Consider the following 24,003-nt stretch of genomic DNA (forward strand, 5'->3'; position numbering starts at 1 on the left):
CGGACACAGTTTTCTTCCTTTCTGGCCACACAGAAGTCTAGATGTCAGGGGCATACTTAACAAGAACAATCAAGTGACCCATTTCCCTATCATTCAAAATAGGGGTCCTCAGTGCACATCCTCTTTGGGAAGTTTAGGGAAGGAGGAATGAGAGCTTCATGTGCTATCTTTTTAATAAGCACGTTGATGAACTAGTCCTTTCTTCCTTCATTCACTCACTCATTCACCCACACAGCAAATATGTTTATCAAAGACTAATTATATGACATTGGATGTGAAGGTTACTGAGATGAACACGTCTGGCTCCCAAGGAGCTCACAGTCCAGTGAGAGAAAATGGTCTGAACAAACACTTGTTTGAATAAGAGATTTAAAATTTCTGTGATATGCGAGCACATTATTTCTACAAGGAAGATCTTTAGTTAATGTCTACAGAATGTCCAGCATGGGCTTAGGAGCGTTTATTTCATATCTTTTTCAAAATTTTTAGGTAGACCCCAATAATTTAATATTAAAAATAGAATCACATCTCTCTTGGACAGTCAAAGGTTTGAATAAGGCCATTTCTATACAGACTTTTTTGCACAAGTATAATTATATGAAGGAATGTAGCCCTAGGGTGTGGGCCATAGTTGTCAAGCAGCAGCAGTTCTGATGTCTGAGTTTCTAATTATCTATTATAATAAGATGGTGGATTTGTTCTGCCATCTAGTGATTAAGAACTGAATTCTTACAAATAAATTTAAAAGCACCTAATCTTTGTGAGAAGACAAATCTCTGAGGATATATGAGAAACACAGGACATTGAGTTACTCTCAAACAAAACATGGTCAGATAAAATACATCTCTTTTCTCTAAGAGATTAGTGCCAAGATGTTTGTGGTAATGACTTTGCAATGGATTGGTTTAATTTGTTGGAACATTTGATAAGGGTGAAAGAATCATGTAGCTTGGAAGATAAAATTTTTGGAAGTTACAACACCATGGAAGATTACAAAATAATGGCAATACAATCAGATATCTATAGGCTTCCTCAATTTTAGGAAAATTAAAGAAACATACATAGAAAAAATACAAGTTTCAAAGTATTTTGATTTTGGAATTCTTTTTCAGATTTTATAAGAAATAATTTTTAAACTTCTGGACCTTCAATTAAGGTTAATGTCAGCTTGCATTATTTTATGATTTCTATAGAGGAATCAGGAGGGTGGTATTGACCCTCTCAGAATGTCATATGAGAATTCTTACTTATTTTTTAATAATATTGTCATTCATAAAATAATTATGTCATGACTACTTTACTGTAAATTGGCTGCAATTTTGCTTCCTATTTTACTTTTCTTTTTCATTTAAATAAACATCTTTGTAGAAAACAGAAGGGGCAACCTAATCATAAGGTACACAACTACCACGTACAAACTTGAGAACTGCAAGACACCCTGTATTTTCTACCCAGTGTTTCTTTGTACATGTCTTTCATTCAGACACGAAAAATTAGAGTTCACTGAGTTTTTGTGCCCTCTGTGATGTGCATGGATTCTGTGCCGGGGAAGAGAGAGCAGGTTTTAGCAGCGAATGTGGTTTTTCATCTCCTTGCCATTTAAAAGCACTCCAACTAACTTTCCACATCATATTAAATTTAATTATAAATTCTCAGGGAGAAAAGGACCAGTGATGACTCAGAGTATAAAACTAACTTTTAACACTGTCATTTAAAGCAAGTAATATAGTGCCCGTTGGATTGAGGTCATGCTGTCTTAAACTTTCAGGAAGAAACTGACCTTCTGTGAGTTAACACAGACTGAGAGAATGTGTCTTTTTATTCCAACCATGAATGAGCCACAGAGAACAGGATAACTCACCCCTGAAGAGTCTCTCACATATTTTAATGATGTTTAATCAACAACATCATTGTATGTCATCTCGTTTTTTGTTTTTCACATTCACTACTTCCCCATATATAATTGTTTCATCAGTGAAATTGAGATCTACTTCACAATGATAGTATATATTTTTGAGAACGGAATAAATATACTTCCAATATTTTGCACATGCAGTCCTAGGCACATACCCACTTAACCCTCAGTAGATACGTGTGAACACTTTTACCTCCCAGGGTGGGGGAAGGGAGAAGCAAGCTAACAGAACTTGTGGTGTATCTCATTTTCAGTCAATGGTATTCAGTGCTTGTGATTGGATATTTCTTTCTCAATCAAAAAATTTAATGAACAAAGTTATTCTTTTTTTACTTAATAGAGTAGTTCGATGGACTATGGGTGTAAGTCCATTTCTATATAGGTTGTGTTTTGTGAAAACATTCACCATGGAACTACATTGTTTCAAAGTGATTTTTCTTCTAAAAGTAACACTGCTTATTTGATGTACAAATTTCTTATGTTTTCCAAAATAGTTCTGCATGAAAGCATATTAAAGCAGGATACTTATTTTCTCCTTAGTTTAAAATGCCTATAGTAATGCTGGATAGACAGAGCCAATATTGTTTTATTGAGTAGCTATATATTATGTGATAAATATCTTTTGATGAAAATGAAACAGATTAGAAACTTCGTGCTCTTCTTATGAATAACACAGAAGCCAGGATGTGGTGTCATGCTCTGAAAACAATTTTCCATTTACCAAATATGTGATGAAAGACTAAATATGTGAGGCAAAGTATTCCATAGAGCAGTGAGAAGAATGCTATCCAAGAAAAACTTTCTGAAGTTAAGAAGATGGATATTTGGACTAATGTCTTTAAACTGAAATCATTTTCATCCGTAGTTCTATATTAGCATTTGACTATATTTATTGTGATAAATATATAAATATAACTAAATATATTTCAAAAACTAATTGTAAATGCATTTTTAAATTTTTAGTTTTATTTTTGTAAAGTGCAAAGTTAGTGCTGGTGCAGTTAAATTAGTGAACCATAATTTAGATTCATTCATTCATTCATATCTACCCATTGAACAAGTATTTGTTGGATGTTGGCTCTATGCAAGGTATGATGTCAAGGTTTAGAAATACCGTGACGAACAAGACACACTAGTTCTTACCTTCATAAAATTTACTGTCTAGTGGTGGAAATAAGAACATAAACAAGGAAAAAAAATGAATACTAATTGTGATAAATCTTATGAAGGCAGTGATTTTTGCCTAGCCATTCCATTTTAGTAAATATTTAATTACCTTGCATATAATACAAAATGAATGAATCACTGGATGGATGGGTGAATGGGTTCTTTAAGGAGTTCTGTGAAGCATTTCAATTCGGTGAAGGAAGTCTACTTTTATAGGGTAGTCAGAGAAGAATTGTGGGGGGCAGGTGACAATTAAGCAAACCATGATAGTGAGCTATCAGAGTCTGAGTTGAGGGATGGAAAGGTAGTGCTAGGCAAAGGGGTCAAGTTGTACAAGGACTGGGAGGGAGGGCCTTTGGGCTTGAAAAAGGAGCTTTGAATTGAAGTAGTTGGAAAGCTCCTGAAGGAATTAAGCAAGGATTATATGATCCACATTATGTTTTAAAATACTATAGTTTTGTTTCTTAAGAATCACAAAGTTAAAGATGTAATATATGTGTTTATTTTATAGTAAATGTATAAGAGAACTACGATGTGTATAACTGTGTTTATGTTTTCCAAATCTGCATTAAATTTTTATCTAGATATAAGAAAAGTATTTGGCAGATATTAGGTTATAGCTTACCATACTGTTTTGGTTGTGACTTTCCTTAATTAATTTTTTTTCCTTAATTAATTTTGATGCAAAGATAATGAATGCATTACCTGTATAAGCTTTGCATTTCCACTACAGTTTAGGAAGCACCTTTAGTTTCGGATGTTTAGTGGAAATCTATTCCATGAAATGGGTCACCATTATTCTTTTTTACCTTAATGTTTAAAATGAATTTAAGTTTTTCCTCATGGTATGAGAATATATATTGTCTTCTGTTGTTGTGGGATTTACTAATGGAAAATTTCTGGTCAGTTTAAAGTCACATAGGGTTCACCAGACACTGAAATTTTGTATTCTCTTTGGAACTGTTCTTTTCCTGCTTTTCAAATGGTTTATTTTGATCCTTCTGACATGATCTTACCACGTTTGGTTATTTGTATCTTCAAAAATGACTTTGGGAAGCCTCTCTGACTTAGTATACTTAACTTTGGATCACTTTTCCCCCCCATCATGCTAGAATATAAGTATCATAATAATTTAATTGTGAATTACATGCTTTGTCTTTAAATACTAATGAAGTAAGTTCATCTGTGTTTTGCCTCCTTAGGAAGTTATTGCTTAGCCCAGAGTTTTTTAGAACCCACAAGATGACTCACCTTCTTAAATATTTCCCAGATTTCAAAATTTCAGAAGATTACTAACCTCCTTTTTTTCTTCTTATTTTAGAAGGATATGGTGAAGAAATAGCCTGCACTCAGAATGGTCAGATGTACTTAAACAGGGACATTTGGAAACCTGCCCCTTGCCAGATCTGTGTCTGTGACAATGGCGCCATTCTTTGTGACAAGATACAGTGCCAGGATGTGCTTGAATGTGCTGACCCCGTAACTCCCCCTGGGGAGTGCTGTCCTGTCTGTCCACATACAACTGGAAGTAGCAATACCAATTTTGGTAAGAATACTTAGGGCCAACTCAGAACTGGTCCAATGATTCATCTTTATAGTAACAGTGTTTTTTGCTGTCAGAACTCAGCAACCCAAGAAAACAATCAAGCCACTATTCAGTGGTCTTTGGGGTTAATAATTTCTCTCACTCACTTTATCTAACAGTAATGAAAATAAAGTTATTTCTTGTCTTCTTAAAAACCAGGGAATTTTTTTGGCTGCATTTTAAGTGGTTATGTCTAATTTGAGAATTCCTTGTAGTACTTAAGATGGTCATTTGTTACCCTATCCATGCTGGGCGCCTCCAAGATATTTGTTGCTTTTCTGTGAAGTCCATTAATATCTAAGAGGAGATCTAGAAACACATTTCTCTTCCCTGGTGCCAGCTTTGACCTTGGTAATGGAATAATAATTTCTAATGTAATTTATTGCCACAGCACCCTCTATTACAGTGGCTCAGAAATGCAGAATGCTTTTAATGTTGGCTAAGAAAGACGAGAATGAAATGGATTTCCTTGAGAAAACAATGATATAAATTACTGGTTTTTAAAACTTCTTTTTTGGAGAAAAGTGTCTGTGTTTAACATAGCCTGTGTATTTGAGTAACATGTTAGAAAAACTTCCATATAAGAGAAACAAGTTCATATTTATGTGTTTTAGTGAACCAGGTAAGATTAATATTAAACTTTTAGGTTATTTGTTTTAGCAGTCATGAATGGAGACTTGCATGCATCCTTGTCAAGACAGTGCCAAGGCTTTATTTTTTTTTCCCCAAAATTTCACTGCAAATAACAACAAATATGATGAAGTATTCAAAAGTATTTTCATGGAAACATTACACAGTAATTTACCAATTATCCTCTTGGGTATCTTTCAACAGTGACAATTTGCCTGGAATAAATACCCAAACTTAATTTCTAGCCAGGTAATACGGAAGATATAATGGGAAGAATTAAAAACAAGACACCAAAGGGCTACCTGAAGTAGATACAATCTGCACAGAATCCCCAGGAGTAAAGCAAAATTAAACCTGTGGGAATAAGCAAGTAGTATGTTGGGACAATGGTGGCAAATATCAAAAAACAGAGCAAAATACACAACTTCCTACAAATAGGTGGTTTACGGAAGCCCAATTTATTCCAAGATGAATAATGAAAAAAAAAAGAGATGACAACAACATTGATACAAAGATACTATAAGGAAAAATGTAGGACAGTTTAACGAAATTTATGAGATAAAGAACACACTAGTAAATATACTATCACAGAACAGATAAAAATTCTGACCATTTAACCATAAACTAAATAAAACTTAATGAAGTAATTGAAAGAAAGAACGTCATAAATTAGAAATACAAAAAGAAGAAATAATGAGTAAATAAGTAGAAGGATAACCAAATCATCATAGGGAAATGAAGATGAAATAGGAAGGTGCACAAGGAGAATTGATACTGCAGAAAATACAATAAGGGATGTAGAAAATAGAAATGAGAAAAGTAAAAATAAAAAATAGGGAAAAGGATTTGAAAGAAAATAATATAGAAGATATGTAAAGGATAGCCCTAAAGAAGAATCCCAAAGAAAAAATAAATGCAATAGAGCAGAACAAATAATGACATAATCCAATAAAACTTTTCTGGAGTAAAATTAAACTTTCATTTTTGATATTGAAAAAGGAAACCAAGTGGCTAAAAAAATTGACCCAGAAGAGTCAGCATAGAGACATATCTTAGTAAAGTTATTAAACTTTAAAGAAAAAGAGTCTTTTGGAAAATCAGTGAAAAAGAATGGATAAATTCTAAAATGAAAAACTATTCAGATTAGTCACAGGTTTCTCCATAGTAATAATATTCAATACCAGAAGAAAGTGGAACAATATCTACATGTTTCTCAAGGAAAACAATATGTGGAACCAAAGTTTAAAGATAAATCCATTCTCTCCTTCAAGTATAAAAGTTATGGAAAAAACAGTAAAACACACAGGAACTCTGGGAATCTTTCCATAAATTTCTTAGGGAAACTAACTATGGGACAAACCCAAGACAACCAAGAGTTAATTGGTGAAATTGTCAAAGAACTGGCATGAGCATTGATATATTTAACTCTAGAAGGAGACTAAAACAAAAGTGCAGTTTAGGGTGACGATGGGAATGTAAATGTTACTGAATCTGACAATATAGAAATAATACAACTAATAATAAATAATGAGAGAAGACAAAAAGGGGCAAAGTAGAGTTGAGTTTGCTAATTCCTCACCTTTAAGAGGCAGAAGTCAAAGAATATCATTCAAAGCTGACAAATCATATAGAAGAAGTATAGTAGCACATTTAACACCACAGAGATAAATACTAGGGCATTTTCTGTCTTAAATTGCGTGCTGGAAGAAAGTGTGGGGGTCAGAGAACAAATAGGAAGCACTGTAATTTTTATCACTGCTCATTTTAATAGAGCTAACAGAAACTGTCTAAATAAAGATATGAGTAATATAAAAGAATAATGTTAAATAGTAGAGCCAATATATGAATCTTCTCAAACATCAGAAAGACTAACATACCAAACAATACAAATGTTCTTGAAAACATTATGAAACATTTTTTTAAAATATAATGAAAAATCTACAGCTATATTCTTAAAAAATTGAAAAAGAAAGAATAAAATTATGTGCATTTAGCATCCATCTCAAAAAATTAGAAAAAGAACAACAAAATAAGCTGAAAATAAGCAGAAGAAATTCATAAGGAAAAAATGAGTTGAAAAGTGAGAAAACTGAAACACAGTAGAAATATGTAAATTCAAAAGACAGTACTACAGGAAATCAACAAAATAAATTAACCATAAAATAAGAAATGGTAATGGGGAAATGACCAAATGAAAACAGAGAACATAAAAGAATAATAAAAGGTTTCTCTGCACAACTTTATGCTGATAAATTTGAAAACCTATATGAAATGGATAACTTTCTAGGAAAATATAATTTGCTAAAACTAGCCCTGGTAAAAGGAGAAAAAGTGAGCACACAGATTTCCCTAGAAGAAATAGAAAAATTTGTAAAGCAGATAGACCTACAAAATGTAGCAGATGATTTCACAATTGTGCTAAACCATTACAAAACAGATTATTTTAATGCTGTTTAAGCTCTTCTAGAACATGCAAAGAGAAGGCATACTTCTAATGACTTGTTATGAATGAAGTACATCCTTGATAGCCAAATGTGGCAAAATTGCACAAAAAAGAAAACTATAATCATATAAATTTACTTAATATTTTTAAATTTATTAAAAAACATAAATAAAATATTAAATCTGTTAGCACATTAAAAGGATAATTAGCCATGAAAAAGTAGAGATTATTCCTTAAGTAAAAGAATAATTCAATATTAGGAAAGCTATTAATAAAAATAATTAATTAAAAATAATTATCTTAGCAGATCTATTAAAAAAAAATCACATGCTTTTCTCCATAATTGAAGACATTTGGCAAAGGCAAATAAATATTCTTGATATAGATACTTAGTAACTTAGTAATAAATGGCATTTCATTAACATAAAAGATTTACATCTCAGCTTAGAAGCTTTATTATACTTAATAATAGAAGCATTACCTTTAATGCTAAGGGCCAACTCAGAATTGGTCCAATGATTCATCTTTATAGTAACAGTGTTTTGTTACAATTGTGTACTTACAAAACCTGAGGGAATAGAGTAAAAAAATACTACAAAACAATTTAGTAAAATAGTGCAGTATAAAATTAACAAATAGATATACTATATACAATTACCTCATAGAATAAATAATAGGAATAAAACTGTCTTATTTATAATAGCAATATATAAGATAAAGTGGCTAAGGATAAACTTCATACAAAATTTGCAAGACCTATCTGAAGAAAACTTTAAAACACTACTAACTCAAATGATGACTTTAATAAATGTAATGTTCTATTATGTTCTTGGTTAGGAAGACTAATAATAGAAAAATTAATAATAGTGACCTCCTGTGAGAAGTGAAATGTGGGAATTAGAGGAAAGGGGACAAGAAGATTTTTCACTGTATAATTGTATACCTTTATTAATATATTTTGGGTTTGTTTTTTTTAACCATGTGAATGAATAGCCTACTCAAAAAAGTATAAAAAACAGAGCATACTGATTGAAGATAATTAGTTATAATTTTAATGGTCAATGTTATAATTTAATGAATTTTAAATACTATATAAAGGATGTTAAGAATAATCACATAACGTCAGAATTTTCCAAAGGGATGTATTATTTTGCCTCCTACGAACATATTGATCCAAAACAACTTTTGAATTATATCTACTGGTGACAGGGAAAGCTGTTTAAGTTAAATTCTGACTCTAAAAATAATTATTGAAATAAATATTTAGGAGATTCTCAGTAACTATATCTGAATAAAATAACATATTTATTCTTTTCTTTTTATAGGTAGAGGAAGAAAGGTAAGTTTTACTTTGCATAGTTTCATTTTTGTAAATTTTTAAAATTCTAACGCTATCCACATAGGACTGTGCTTTGAAGTGTTTGAAAACCTTTTGTAAAGTATAAAGTACCACACAAATATAAATATATGAGCACAGTTTAACTACTTTGATTATAGATTATAGATGCCTCTGGTTTATTCACTTTGTTAATTTTTGTTTATAGATGTTTCTTCCAGAAGATTGTGAATCCCTTAGGAATTGAGACTGTGTCATATTAACCTTTGTATTACTTGCATTTATCACAGCACTTAGTATATACCTTATATATATATTAAATGTCTAATTCATGTCTAATTAATTTATTTATTAAGGTCTAATTAATATATTAAATGTCTAATGAATGTCTAACAGAAGGAAATAAGGAGGGAAGGAAGGAAGAGAAGGGAGGGTATTAGTTCTACTTCAGTGGAATCGTGGTCTCTTGCCCATTGATTGGGAAGTAAAGATTCATTTAAAAGAATTAATTGAACGTTTTGCCAAACACACATTACCTTCCTTTCTCTCCCCTTCTTCACATTCAAGGAGCCTAAAATCTAATCCGAGAGACAGCCTTACACTCAAGAGGACAATATTGGGGTATAGCCGTGGTTTAGCCAGTTGTCATCTGGACATGGGTAATCCCAGTCAGTGAAGAGAGTTCCATTCCCTTGGAAGTGCTCTCCATTTTCTGGTTATGTTGAAAACTATGGAATTTGCTCTGGTCTTATCCAGATGCGCTGGGCACAGGAATCAAGAATGGAAATGAGCAGTCATTCCAATTTTCATGGCAGATTTTAGACAGCAAATTTAAATTCTTTGCCTCTGCATGCAGTGGAACTTTGGTAAAGTGATAATCAGATAATGCAATGCAATACCTTCATGGTAAATGAAGGTGATGCTGTCTATCAAGAGGGGGTCCTTGTCACCTTTACATTTTTTGGTTCAGAGGGCAGCACCATAAATTTGTCTTATTTGACATAAATATCAGTGAAGCTATTTACATTTGAATATATGTTAAAGGAGAAGGACTACAGATTCCAGCTCACATTTAATTTACATCTGAAAGCTATAAAAATATGAAACATAAAGGTTTGAGTAGAGGCCTCAAACAAACTAAACAGATAGGTGAATAGGTAGGTAGATAGATAAACAATCTGTGAAATAAAAAAAGAATGACGGTGAGAACTGCCCTGATGTAATCAATTTGATTTGGTTAGTAATCACCCAATTTGCTGAGGGACAACTGTCAGGCTATGTCATTTAGTTTACTGCCTTTTCCCAAAGGTGGAATGGGACAGCTGGACACACTCAAAACAGCTGTTAATTTAGCATGCTTTAGTTATGTGCTACTGTCTTCATAACCCTGTTATTTATTATCAAGCGTCATCAGAAATATGAGAGCAGAGTAATATTATATAAATACATTTTGTGCTTGGTTTCTATAAAATTGATTTTTATTTATAATTCATTCATTCATGTTAACCCCCAAATAATTACTGAGCCCTTGTTAAAATCCTGTGGGAGGCAAATAATACAGATGACATGATGCTGGGAAAAATGCTGTGACTGCTTCCATGGTAACGGCATGCTATAAAAGTGATGAGGCATGTCCACAGAGCATTAAGTGATGAATAACAGATGAGAAGTAAAATAAACTGTAATTCTCATCTGAATCTGAGTACTTGAATTTTATGTTTCCCAGGGGTATGGAAATCAAATTTAGTAAAATTATCATTCCACATAAATTGATTTATTCAAAGCCCATATTAACAAAAGCAACAAATATTTACATATATGGCTTATTTCCAAAATAAGAAAAATCATAGAATCATTAGATAAATTTGTTATCAGAACCTGATAAGAGAACATTTAATCCCGTATCAAGTATTGTGGAACAATAGGAGGCTCATTTTTCTAATTTTGCCTGAAATAATTTCTCCTCCCTTCTTACTTGTTTTTCTAGACTTGTTCCTAAAAGGAACATTTTCTTCAGTATCATTCTCATAAACTCCTTTATTTATTGGACACAGATTTGCATACCATCTCTGAACAATTAAAATGCTCTTAATATTTCAAAGAAAGCTCTTTTAGCTCTTAAAAGGTTAGCTTTTAGCTCTTAAAAGCTCTTTTAGCTCTTAATTTGTATTACTTTCATGTTAAAAGTGGAAAAACCTAGTCTAGAAGTTAGTGCAGAGATAAGCCTGTTCTACTTTGCCTCCCATATGTGTTGATCCCCTATTCCTCTAGTCTTTTTGTAGGTGTGCTTCAGTCTACCTTGAAGCATCCTCCTGCCTCTGTAGAGCCATTTCCAATACTTTTCTTTTTTTTAAACATCATTATTGGAATATAATTGCTTTACAATGGCGTGTTAGTTTCTGCTTTATAACAGAGTGAGTCAGCTATACGTATACATATATCCCCATATTTCCTCCCTCTTGTGTCTCCCTCCCACCCTCCGTATCCCACCCCTCTAAGTGGTCACAAAGCACTGAGCTGATCTCCCTGTGCTATGTGGCTGCTTCCCACTAGCTATCTATTTTACATTTTGTAGTGTAGATATTAGTCCATGCCACTCTCTCACTTCGTCCCAGCTTACCCTTCCCCCTCCCTGTGTCCTCAAGTCCATTCTCTACGTCTGCATCATTATTCCTGTTCTGCCCCTAGGTTCTTCATAACCATTTTTTTTTTTTTAGATTCCATATATATGTATTAGCATACAGTACTTGTTTTTCTCTTTCTGACTTACTTCATTCTGTATGATGGACTCTAGGTCCATCCACCTCATTACAAATAACTCAATTTCGTTTCTTTTTATGGCTGAGTAATATTCCATTGTATATATGTGCCACATCTTCTTTATCCATTTATCTGTTGATGGACACTTAGGTTGCTTCCATGTCCTGGCTATTGTAAATAGAGCTGCAAAGCGTTTGCAATACTTCTGAATTCTCAGTTTATTCCTGACTTCATGAGTATTAGCTGCCTCAGCATTAGAATCGGCAAGTACGATCAGGGTACTGTTCTGTCATTGAGTCCACCATTAAGACTGTCAAGATTGTAAAATAATGTTTTAAATGAAGACAACATCTAAGAGTAAAATACTGAGGCATTGATTAGGTAAACCAAATGAGGTACATGATGGAAAACTAAGATTACCAGAATGTTAACAGTGATTATCTCCTGGGCATGAGTATGATATTTAGTTTATCTCTCTGTTTCCTCTATTTAACAATTCCCTACTATGAACTCATGTTCTTTATATAATCAGATATAAGAACAGTATATGTAAAAGGAGAAATTTAATAAAAGAGAATTCATTATCGTTGCATTTTCTATAGTTTGAATATAAGCCTCAATGCATTCATTCTCTGTAATTGCCTAGGAAAAAACATTTTTCATAGTGTATTAATGAAAATTAATATATTAATTAATTTATTGAGAACTTCTGTGTGTCCAGCTGAGAATATAAAGTAGACATAATCATGACCTTGAGGAGACCAAAATCTGTTGGAAGACAAATTCTGAAATAAATAATGCAAGCAAGTACGTGATACAGTAGAGGTATATAAAGATTCAATTCATCCAATATTATTTAAACTATATACTTGACATCATGCTATAAGAATGCAGTTTTTGATAATCTAAAGTTCTAAGAATCAAAAGAAATTCCATCTATATCTGTTGTGTTAGCTACATCTATTATAAGAGCAAATTAAACTTCCTGACTTTATTTAAGTTCTGATAGTTTCTTGTGTTATTTTTTACTTTCCTGTTCAGTTAATGTTTTTTCTAGATTTTCCACAGATATTGAGAATTACCTGACTAATATTATTATGTCCTTTCTTTTCTTTCCTTTTTTTTTCTTAAAAGACAGCCATACATCTCTTGTTATTTCTCATATTCTTCCATGAGTTAAAAAAAAGGGATGGCAGGTTTTTCAGGAATGGCATCTGATAGGTTACTAAAAGCTAGGTGGCATGTAATATGAGTGTGAAAATTCAAATATGTCCACATTTCTGGATTTTCTCTTTGGGTTTGTTTACTGTAAAAACTGAAGGGAAACAACTTTACACATTTCACACATTGGATTAATTTTCTTTTCATGTCTTTGAGACTAGTGTTTTTTCATGAATAATGTCTGACTAAATATTTTAAAGATTGATTGTTAACTTTTTTCTCAATTTATTTTTTTACCTTTCTTACACAGAAATTTCCAGTGTTTATGTGGAATATTCTAATATGACATGTTAATGCTCAACAAGCCACATATTTTGCTAATTGAACTTTTATTTTGTTTCATAGGGACAAAAAGGAGAACCAGGATTAGTGCCTGTTGTAAGTATATATGTATATACTGCTTTCATGTACCATTGATAAACTTAGTTATAGCCTTGTATTGATATATTATTGCTTATATACATACTTTCAAAAACAGGGAATTTATTTATGACCAAGTTTTTAGTATAAAAGAAGCAAACCAAAATAGATCAATTCTTTTTTTTTTTTTAAATTTATTTATGGCTGTGTTGGGTCTTCATTTCTGTGCGAGGGCTTTCTCTACTTGTGGCAAGCGGGGGCCACTCTTCATCATGGTGCGCGGGCCTCTCACTATGGCGGCCTCTCTTGTTGTGGAGCACAAGCTCCAGACGCGCAAGCTCAGTAATTGTGGCTCACGGGCCCAGCTGCTCTGCGGCATGTGGGATCATCCCAGACCAGGACTCAAACCCGTGTCTGCTGCATTGGCAGGCAGATTCTCAACCACTGCGCCACCAGAGAAGCCCCTAGATCAATTCTTTAATACAATATTTCATATTTATTTTTCACAATTTCCTGACTTTTATTGTCGCATGACTAAAGGTGTAAATTAGGGTTTTACAAAATTAAATATAATGTGTGTGAATATAAAGTGATAGTTAAGATATACATTTTTTATAGTATAAATAGCCATATAATTCAAACAGAAAGGCATGATTTAATGTGCCACACTTCTGGAAATATGTTATGCCATTATCCTGATTTAAATTCCATAGTGTGTAAGAGTTCGTAAGAGTTATTTAGACTTGTAGATGATCAAAAAGTGTATCATTAAAGAGGATGAAAGTTCTTCACCACTCTCCTAGATTTTAAAGGAGTTATCATCATTTTGTCAAGACAGAAGTATAACATGTTGATTTATTTGACAATATTTGCATTTTTGCTTTGCTTTTCAATTGGCTTGTCTTTAACAAAGATTCCCTAAAAAGTAAACCGTTCATATTGTTTTCTTTCATTTAAAAACACAATGTCTAAGGTGCTGTTTTAAGCGCTTTCCAAATATTTATTTGTGTGTCTTCACAACAACTCTGAGAGGGAGGTAATTTCATAATCATTATCACCATTTTACAGAAGAGGGACCATAAGTACAGAGATGGTAATTAATTAGTCCAAGGTCATACAACTGGTAAGGGAAGGGATGGAGTTAGGATTTGAACCCAGGCCTCTTGGCTCCAGGATTGGTGCTCTCAATCACTATACCAGTACTGCCTCCCTATATTAGAGTTTAAATTAGATAATGTCTTAGCTTTATAGGCTAGGAGGAAATGGGCATCAACTATCAACATCTATTTGTTCTAAAAAAATTCACTGGGCTTTTGTTGTTCTTATTTGTTAGACTATTAAGTTTTCGAAAACTCTTTAGAAACTTTATCTTTACATATTATCTTGTTTATCATTTAGGTAACAGGCATACGTGGACGTCCAGGACCCTCAGTAAGTAGTTTCCTCCAATATTCATGGTACTCTTAAGTTCTTTGAGATACTGAATCTTTATGGATATTATATCTATGAAAAGACAACAGACTATAAAATAATGATGCTTGATTTCTTGAAACATTTTGTTTTGAAACATCCTCAAGTTTAAGAAGTCCTTTGCAGCAGTGAATGATGTTGATGAACCCTAATTAGGTTAACTGGACTCATTGAAATTAGGGCATATTAGTCTGTTGTTTGACAATGATTAAGGCTAGACTCCTTTTATCTGTTTAATGAAACAAACTGTTAATTTCATCTGTTACTATAAAATTAAATCATATATTACATTAGAGTTTGAGAAATTATGCATCAGATAGCATATTTCTGGTTTAGCGTAAAAGACTATTGATTTCAGGTTTGGATTAATGGTAGCATTCACAGGTAACCAGATGGATAAGACACACACACACACACACACACACACACACGCACACACAATTCCTGTAAATTTTAAAACACAGTAAATTAACATAAGTGAAATACTGATACACTTTAACAGACCTGCTATAGTCCTTCTGAAGCTTTTGCTTTTAAACAATACTGTATGTTGACTTGAGTAAATGAACAGTCTAATTTTTACAACTTGATTGAAACTCTTTTGAAGAGAAATAAAATTCTCCTGGCAACTGTCATTTTCTGGGGAAAAAAAGGTTAATTTAAGATATCAGCACAAAATGCCACTTTTGAAATATAATAATTTGTTATTTAAAAAATATATATTTATTTATTTGGCTGCATTGGGTCTTAGCTGTGGCGTGTGGGATCCTTTGTTGCAGCGCGCAGGCTCTTTATTGCGGTGCGTGGGCTTCTCTCTAGTTGCGGTGTGCGGGCTCTCTGGTTCTGGCTCACGGGCTCTGGAGCACGCGGGCTTAGTTGCCCCGCTGCATGTGTGATCTTAGTTCTCCGACCAGGCATCAAACCCGCGCCCCCTGCACTGGAAGGCGGATTCTTAACCACTGGACCACCAGGGAAGTCCCAATCATTTGTTATTTTAATAGAGAAATAACTGCAATTACCATTTGGAAAATTCTCAGTGGATTTTAAATATACGATGGAGATGATGCAATTCTAAATCAAGTTAAAAAAAAGATACTAGATACTTGAAGGCACACAAATTAATAGTAGAATAAGAGGCATTTCTTTCCGTTGCTTTCATCAGCAACTTGAATAGTGATGAACAGTTTGGGATATCATGTACCAATATGAACTCATACATTCCGTCAGAAAATTGGAAATCTGGAGTTTGTATGATTTTGTAGTTCTCAAATCTGAATCGTAAGTTTTTGTGTCTGAGACAAGACAGCAATGAAACAATCCTTACAAATTTACAGTTATTGTTCAAACTAGTATATATAGCTCATTGGGCACCACGATTTTACACTTCTTTTCAAGTCTTTAAGCTTCAGTGCTAAAAAAAAACAGCCTTTCTATGCACACAGAGCTTTTATATACACATGGGTTTATTTTCTGTAGTCTTCAACTGAATTAAACTTAAAAAAAATGTGATATTTCTGTTTTCCAATTTTCTTATATCGGTAAACCTTTAAAACAAAAATGTCTGAAGTATATGTGTTTTGCAGGCATAACCATTGTTTTCTGTTTTAGGGACCTCCAGGATCACAAGGACCAAGAGGAGAGAGAGGCCCAAAAGGAAAACCTGTAAGTTGACAGTGGAGTTCCCTTTTCGCGAATTGTACTGTGTACTGCATAAGCCCGTCTACACTCCCTGGATGCAGCAAAGAGCCAGTGGCACCATTCGTTTCTCATTTCTATTAAATGTGACATAGAATTCAGGTCATGCGGTAATTGCGTATCGATCCTGATTCAGAGGAAAGCATCACATGCTAATAATTACCTAACATCTTCTTAGATAACACAGATGATATTTATTTGTCCTTTAGGGGATCAAATTAAAATAAAGTAGAATCTAAGGAAACATAATGAGTACCTCATGTTGTTTTCAGAGGTTGTAAATCATGACTTAACAATGCCAAGAATGCACTGTTGAGATAAAACACCCAAGTTCTGTGATCTGTGGTTGCTACAGGAATAACCAAATAGGATAAAGGAAAAAGAAATTATTAGAGGACAAAATTTTCTTTCAAGTGGTTGTGTAATGAATTTATTTCCCAAGTAACACTGGCTTTTTCACTGAGCGGCTGCTGCGGAGCTATCAAAGGAGTAATTTTAAACATCAACAAATTCATTACCAAAGGGAACATCTTTAAATTTAAATAATCAATTCTATATTCTTGAGATAAGACATGAGGTTATCATATAATACGTGCCAGATTTTTCTCTTATTACCAAGTCCTACTGTAGCAATTCTTTTGTTTTTTTTATATCTCACCCTCAAAAACTTATGTCCTTTATGTACTAAATACCTAGACGAATTTGTATATTGCTGTCATTATCCGTGTTACAATCAGAAAAATTTCTACTGCTTAATTTTCTGTCTAATGATATCTACTAAAATTTAACTCTCTATGGATTTTTAACCTTCCAAAGATGTATTTATCCATATCTAAATGGGAAAAATAGATGAGCCAGGAAGGAAAAAACAACCTTAAATATATAAATAAGGATAAAACATATTTTTAGATCATGTCGCTAGGAACTCTTGCCACTGGTTTCATCTTTGATACTGTTTTTTGCTTCTACACATTTCACCAAGTATAGGGTGACGCCAGTACTGTTTCCAAACCACAGCTGGAGTTATGGATGGTATTTGCAGGTATGCAGGTAAATGACAGTGGCCCCAAGGAAGGAGTTCATAGCCATGTAGGTGGGCAGCAAAGCTGTGTCCCAATTCCCTTCCCTTATGGCCCATTCTCCTTTGCTGTTCTGCTGAGCTACCTCACCGGTGTTGGTAGCTTAAATGCTGTTGGTAGATCTTCAGATGTCTGTCCAGGGTCTAGGATGACAGAGACAGGTGGAAGATGACTTCAGTTGGGTGGAGGGTGGGTGGTCACGCAGAAAACACTGTGTATCAATGTACTTGTGCCCAGAATAATTGATAAAACTGAGTCCTAAGTCTAGGTAGAAGTTGCTGTGGAATTAGTTGCTGGAATTCCAGAATTTCTGTTAGGATTCAGTGAATCTACTCCTCAGTCCTCTTACTCTTCTCTCCTCAACTTAGTATGTTATATGCTCCATTTCCTATCTTGGTTAAGTCTGAGACAATCAATGTGAATTGCGTGTGTGTGTGTGTGTGTGTGTGTGTAAAACTTCGAGGAGTAGTTATTTACCTGGAATCAAGCAAGACAGTCCTGGCAGATACCCAAGTAGGAAATTTGTTCCTCTCTTAATCCTAGCAAGCAGTGGTGTGATGGTAAATGTTTAATGACTGACTTATTTTAAAAAAAAAAAAAGGTCATGAAGAACCTAGGGGCAAGACAGGAATAAAGACACAGACCTACTAGAGAATGGACTTGAGGATACGGGGAGGGGGAAGGGTAAGCTGTGACAAAGTGAGAGAGTGGCATGGACATATATACACTACCAAACGTAAAATAGATAGCTAATGGGAAGCAGCCGCATAGTACAGGGAGATCAGCTCGGTGCTTTGTGACCACCTAGAGGGGTGGGATAGGGAGGGTGGGAGGGAGTGATTCACTGTTATAAAGCAGAAACTAACACACCATTGCAGAGCAATTATACTCCAATAAAGATGTTTAAAAAAAAAGAATATGCCTGTAGCTTTTGCTGATTTCCCTGGTGTAAATACTCCCACCAGGGCTGTTTTCAAGATACTGGCATGACGTCATAAGATACCTATAGGTAGAATGTTTTGCCTCAGGTCCCAAGACTTGCAGGAGATGCTTACCTGGACAAAAGCTGTGGCTGACACAATATAGGCTGGTACTGCAGTCATAAATACCATTTTTCTCCCCTTACTTCATTACCATCAAACACTACAAAAGCTCATGAAGTAGAGCACAGTTTCTCAATCTTAACACCACTGATGTTTGGGGCCAGATCATTCCTTATGCGTTGTAGGATGTTTGGTAGCATTCCTGATTTCTACCCACTAGATGCTAGTAGAAACACCTGCCCCCCTCCCTCATACAATTGGAACAAATAAAAACGTGCCTTGGTGTTGCCAAATGTCCCCTGGCAGTGGGGAGTGGGGGAGGGGAGCAAATTGCTTAAGATTGAGAACTACTGATATAGAGATACTCTCTTGAAGCCCTCATTACTAGCCAATGATCATAATGACTGTCTCTCATCACATATCCTTAGTTTTAAGTGTATTGTCCTGGTAAATTCATAGTGACAAACCTGTCAGGAGGTAGACAGTCAATGGTGTGATGAGTTCTAATTGCACAAGACACAACCTCTATAGGTCTCTTCCCTCATCTGTAAAATGGGGAATATACCAGTTATTACCAACTCTAACATTTCATTGTGTGTGTGTGTGTGTGTGTGTGTGTGTGTGTGTGTGTGTGATACTACTAACCATCAGTGAATTAAGTTCTTTACAATTTGGGGTCATTATTATTCCTTTCTATTTGTGAATGTTTAAATGTTGCCACCTAGTGGCAATGTACAAGTACTTTTTATTGTGGTTTGCTGCCTGAGATAGTGGAGTATCCTGGGGGATGGGAAGGAATGATTATAAATAGAATACTTACCTTAATATAAAACTTATGTGATTCAGCACACTTGGAAATATGAAAATATATATTTTAATGTATTCTAAAGTTATAATTTTTGTTTTAAATATTTACCAGCAAAATATGTATTATAATATTTTTTCTTATTTTCACTTATAATCTTGCTTATTATGTTCACTTAATTTTGGATAATTTTCACAAGTTTTTATTAATTTTAATCTCAATTTGTATAAAAGTAAATCATGTAGGCTATTTAGAGGATATACCATGAAGGCACAGAATGCATCATTAAGTCAATGAAAAAGTGAACTGTCTTCAGAGCAGACTTTGAAACATGATTTTTAATCACAGAGGGCTGGGGGAAGGACACAAGTTTTTGAGGATTAATATTGCCCAAACCTCTCTCTACTTGCACTGGAACTAAATGTAGTTTTTGGTTTTTCTTTGGAAATCTCTTTGGGAGCAGAGAGAATGTTTTAGCTCATTTTTTGTATTAACCAAACCTGGTTATCAATTAACAATTTCACATTTTAAAAATACATTAAGAGTTTTCCACATGTAATAGTCTGAGGAGGTCAGACTACTATGTTTTCTATGCCACCACTGACAATATACACTTCCAGCTCACGGTGTCACATTCATATGATCCAGAAGTCCTAGATAGCAATGAAAAATTAGCCTCCATTGTGTAAAATGAAAAAAGAGTGCAGTGAATGGTTAGTGGTTTAGGAGTCAGAAGGGGTTTGATTTTTAAAGGGTGAGAATAACTTTCTGAGAAATTAGTTTTCAAAATGTGAGTTTTCTTAGGCTAAGCGATCTACTTCTATTTGAACACATAAATTTGCTTAATTATACCACTACTCCAGGAAGTAAACATGTCAAACATGAGTGTTTAAATATATTAAAATATATTAATTAAATTTCTGAATAGCTATTATGCCACCCTCCCCCAGACCATTGTATGCAAACTGCCCCGTCTGCCCCCTCTGCTTGTCCTGCATTTATTCCCTCTGCCGTACCAGCTTATATTTGCTTATTGTGGGCTGGAAGATATCCTCATGCTTAGGCATGAGAAGATTCTTTTACTATTAAACTCTAACTCACTTACCATATTTTTCTTGATCCCTGCTTCTAATTAGTAAAAGTATATTGAGTTTTTTCATCCTCCCTTTCCTTTCTTTGGTCCTGTTAAGAATCTCTAGGGTTAAAAAGCCATAAAATAGTTAACAAGGCTTGTAGGAATGATAAGGTTAGGGGCCGGAGCATTTCCAGAACTGAGGACGTGGCTGTTTCCCAACCTGCCTGCAGAATGTGGGCTAGGAGGAGGGTGGAATTCAGCAGCTACAACTCATTGCTCACTGCCCTGAGAAGTAGACTTGGCTGAGTCCCCGTGCCTTTCCCTCTACTTCTCATTGGTCTGGACTACCTTTGGGAGTAGTATGGAAAATAAAGTGTGCCAGACTTCAAGTACTAGAGTAAAGGATTGAAATGTGAAAATGTAATAAGCATATACTGAGTGTCTACTATGAGCCAGGAGCTATGTGAAGCATTAAAAAATTAGAAAGATGAGAAAAACCACAAACCCCAATCAAGGATCCATCACATTCTTTTTTTAAGTGGGGGAAAGTTAAGCAAGAACATACACAGTTAATTTAATCTAAGACAGACAAGTGAATTTAGAAATCATTGATGAGATACCCTGAACAGCAAAACTCAACCAAATAAGGAAGCTTATACTAGAATACTGATGAACTGAATACACTCTTATAATTATTTCAAGAAGGCTCATTACTGGGGATTTAACACATCAAGAGTAAAATTCTTATCCAGAATGTACCATGTCCCGATGGTAGAGGCTGTGACCAGGGCTGAAATCCGCAGTGTTGGAATAGCTGATGAAATTACTGTAGGTGGCTGGGTTGCTATTTTTAAAAAAATAATGAACACTTTATCTCCATCAAGAAGTCTGGTTTTTGCTTTCAATTAAGTACATATTTGGCAATGGGTTCTAATTTCTACTGGCTTATTTTTCCAGGGTCCTCGTGGTCCTCAGGGAATCGATGGAGAACCAGGTGTTCCTGGTCAACCGGGTGCCCCAGGACCTCCTGGACATCCATCTCACCCAGGACCCGATGGCATGAACAGGGTGAGATGTGTGCATTGTTCAATATCATCTTTAGATAAAATATTAAGTTTTTGATTTATTGTTATGATTTTAAATTGTGTTAGTTCAGATGTTGACCCTTGACTGCAAGAGAAGCTTAAGTGAACACAATACTGCTATGAATAATAATAAAACTAGGAAATCCACAGGGAATTGTTGGAAAATTCGAAGTAGCACTTTTTAAAAGTGCTGCTTCAAATTATTTGTATTTCTCAATGTCAGTTCTGGTCATTGGAATTTTGTACTTTCTGTTGATTCTGAAGGACCAGTAATATTGTTCCCACTATGAATTGATAAGAGAAATATGTCCTTATCCTTTGTTCTCTAGGCTCAGAATGCTGACAAAATCTGTGTCATGTCCTCTACACCAAGGGAGGATGACACATCAAGGATGATGTATATGAAAGAGCCACTGAGTTGACACTAAAAATGCTACCTGGTTATTTCCTGAATATCAGTTTCCTGCTGGAAGTAAAATAAAACAAAGTGTCTTTCTATACCTGCCTCTTTGAATTCTTAGTGGCAGAGACAGGGGATTTATAAGTAGATTGCATAGCACAACAAGGGAACTTATGGAACCCTGAAATATGATTTTTCTTTTACAACAATTTTTTACATTTGATTTTCAACACATTGTAGAAGGAATTGCCAGTTTATTTTTAAAACAATATGCACTTTCTTTTCCCACTAAAATCTGGAAATTAATAGAACTCCTGGAATGAGTATGGGCAGCTTTGGTCAATTGGGTTACCAGAGATTTCTAGATATGAAAGAGAGTAGGTAAAACTGTTGCCAATTTTGGAACATTCAGGGACTCATTAAAAGGATTGTAAAATTGTAATCAGCTTATATAAGTACAGTTTAAAGTTGGCCACAAACAAAGAAGAATACCATCTAAGTAAAATATTCTGAAATGGAATCTGGAATCTTTAGGACAAATGTTTTAAAGGCACTTTTAGGTTTTGTTCAGATGCTTGGCATGCTCTAACCATGGAAGAAAATCAGATAAAATGATTCTCAGAAGAGCCATTCTTTAAGAATCCCAGAGAATGTACACTTCTCAGTTTAAAAAGTATGTTGATATATGTCTTTTACTGTGGAAATAATGTCAATACATTGCTTTTACAGCCGTTTTCAGCTCAGATGGCTGGGTTGGATGAAAAGTCTGGACTTGGGAGTCAAGTAGGACTGATGCCTGGCTCTGTGGTAAGTTCGGATTTTACTGATAATCAAAGTACTTTGGAAAAACCATTGTGCAGAGGGGTTTGAGTTGGCTAGTTAAGAAGTGATATATGTCTTCTTAAAACATATCCATCCATCAGTTCATTCATTCAATTTATTTATCAAACCCTGGTGTGTACCAGTTAAAAGCCCAATGGTTTTCCATTCCTAACTATGCAAAATATTTGTCTACATTAATAAAGGGCTGTCTGTATTTTTCACTTAGTATTTGAAGAAAATAAAGAATTTTAAAACATATAACCACCACCACCTCAACAAAAACTGTACTTTTCAAAAATTAAAAAAAAAATTTTATGGTATTGTTAGAAAGTTATTTGAAAAAATTTTGAAATGAGAAGTTTTACCGCTTTAAGTTTTTATTATTTCCTATTTAATACTCTCTGGTTGCCTTATGCCAACAACTCTAAAATTTATGCACTGGGCCATCCCCATTCTCTTTTGAATTTCTTCAGCAGCTGTAAAGATTCCCATTTTCTCTGAGTAAGTATTTTAACCTGGGTATTTGGAGCAGTGCAATTTCATTGAATGAATTAACACTTTTCAAAGCAACTTCTCCATGCTTTTTTGCTCATAACATAATTCAAAGGCATCCCAGATTAATGACATTTCAGACAATGTAAAGTCAGACTGCATAAACACCCCTTCTACCCATCCTTAAGGCCAGCAAATAACTTAAACATTATTTGTATATATTTTAAGTCACTTAAACATGGTTTGTTTATATACATTCTAAGTCAATAGCAGTATGGTCTCATTCAATGATTAACTTGGGATATTTTTCTGAAATATATGAGTTTTTAACCGTTTGAAGTTGAAATTACATATGTGTTTATTTTTTTTTAATGAAGCTTTTATTTTCTTACTAGCTAAATATCTGATCAATCCAAAACAAAAATTTAAGTTTTTGCCATAAGAACAAACTAGATTTTGATTTAATTGCTTTCACCTTTTAAAGTGTGACATTTTAAAAAATTACATAGACGTTTGTTAATAATTTTTAAAATTGCATTTTCCTTTTTTCCTTTGGTTAAGCCTCAGTGTAATCATTTCATGGTTAAATGGGGAAAGCCTGTGTGGATACTTTAAGTGTA

The 24,003-nt window shown here is 34.0% G+C and overlaps 1 protein-coding gene across 1 annotated transcript in view; it reads left to right on the plus strand.

Annotated features, from left to right (window-relative positions):
- COL5A2 (collagen type V alpha 2 chain) overlaps positions 1–24,003 on the plus strand; it is a 144,922-nt gene that overhangs the window by 63,733 nt on the left and 57,186 nt on the right. The window contains exons 2-8 of the mRNA XM_060016451.1: positions 4,404–4,628; positions 9,066–9,079; positions 13,403–13,435; positions 14,816–14,848; positions 16,496–16,549; positions 21,542–21,652; positions 22,799–22,876. Of these exons, the coding sequence (XP_059872434.1) occupies positions 4,404–4,628; positions 9,066–9,079; positions 13,403–13,435; positions 14,816–14,848; positions 16,496–16,549; positions 21,542–21,652; positions 22,799–22,876 (548 nt within the window). The remainder of the gene's footprint in view (positions 1–4,403; positions 4,629–9,065; positions 9,080–13,402; positions 13,436–14,815; positions 14,849–16,495; positions 16,550–21,541; positions 21,653–22,798; positions 22,877–24,003) is intronic.

This window comes from Delphinus delphis, chromosome 7, assembly GCF_949987515.2.
Source record: "Delphinus delphis chromosome 7, mDelDel1.2, whole genome shotgun sequence".
Taxonomy (NCBI): Eukaryota; Metazoa; Chordata; class Mammalia; order Artiodactyla; family Delphinidae; genus Delphinus; species Delphinus delphis.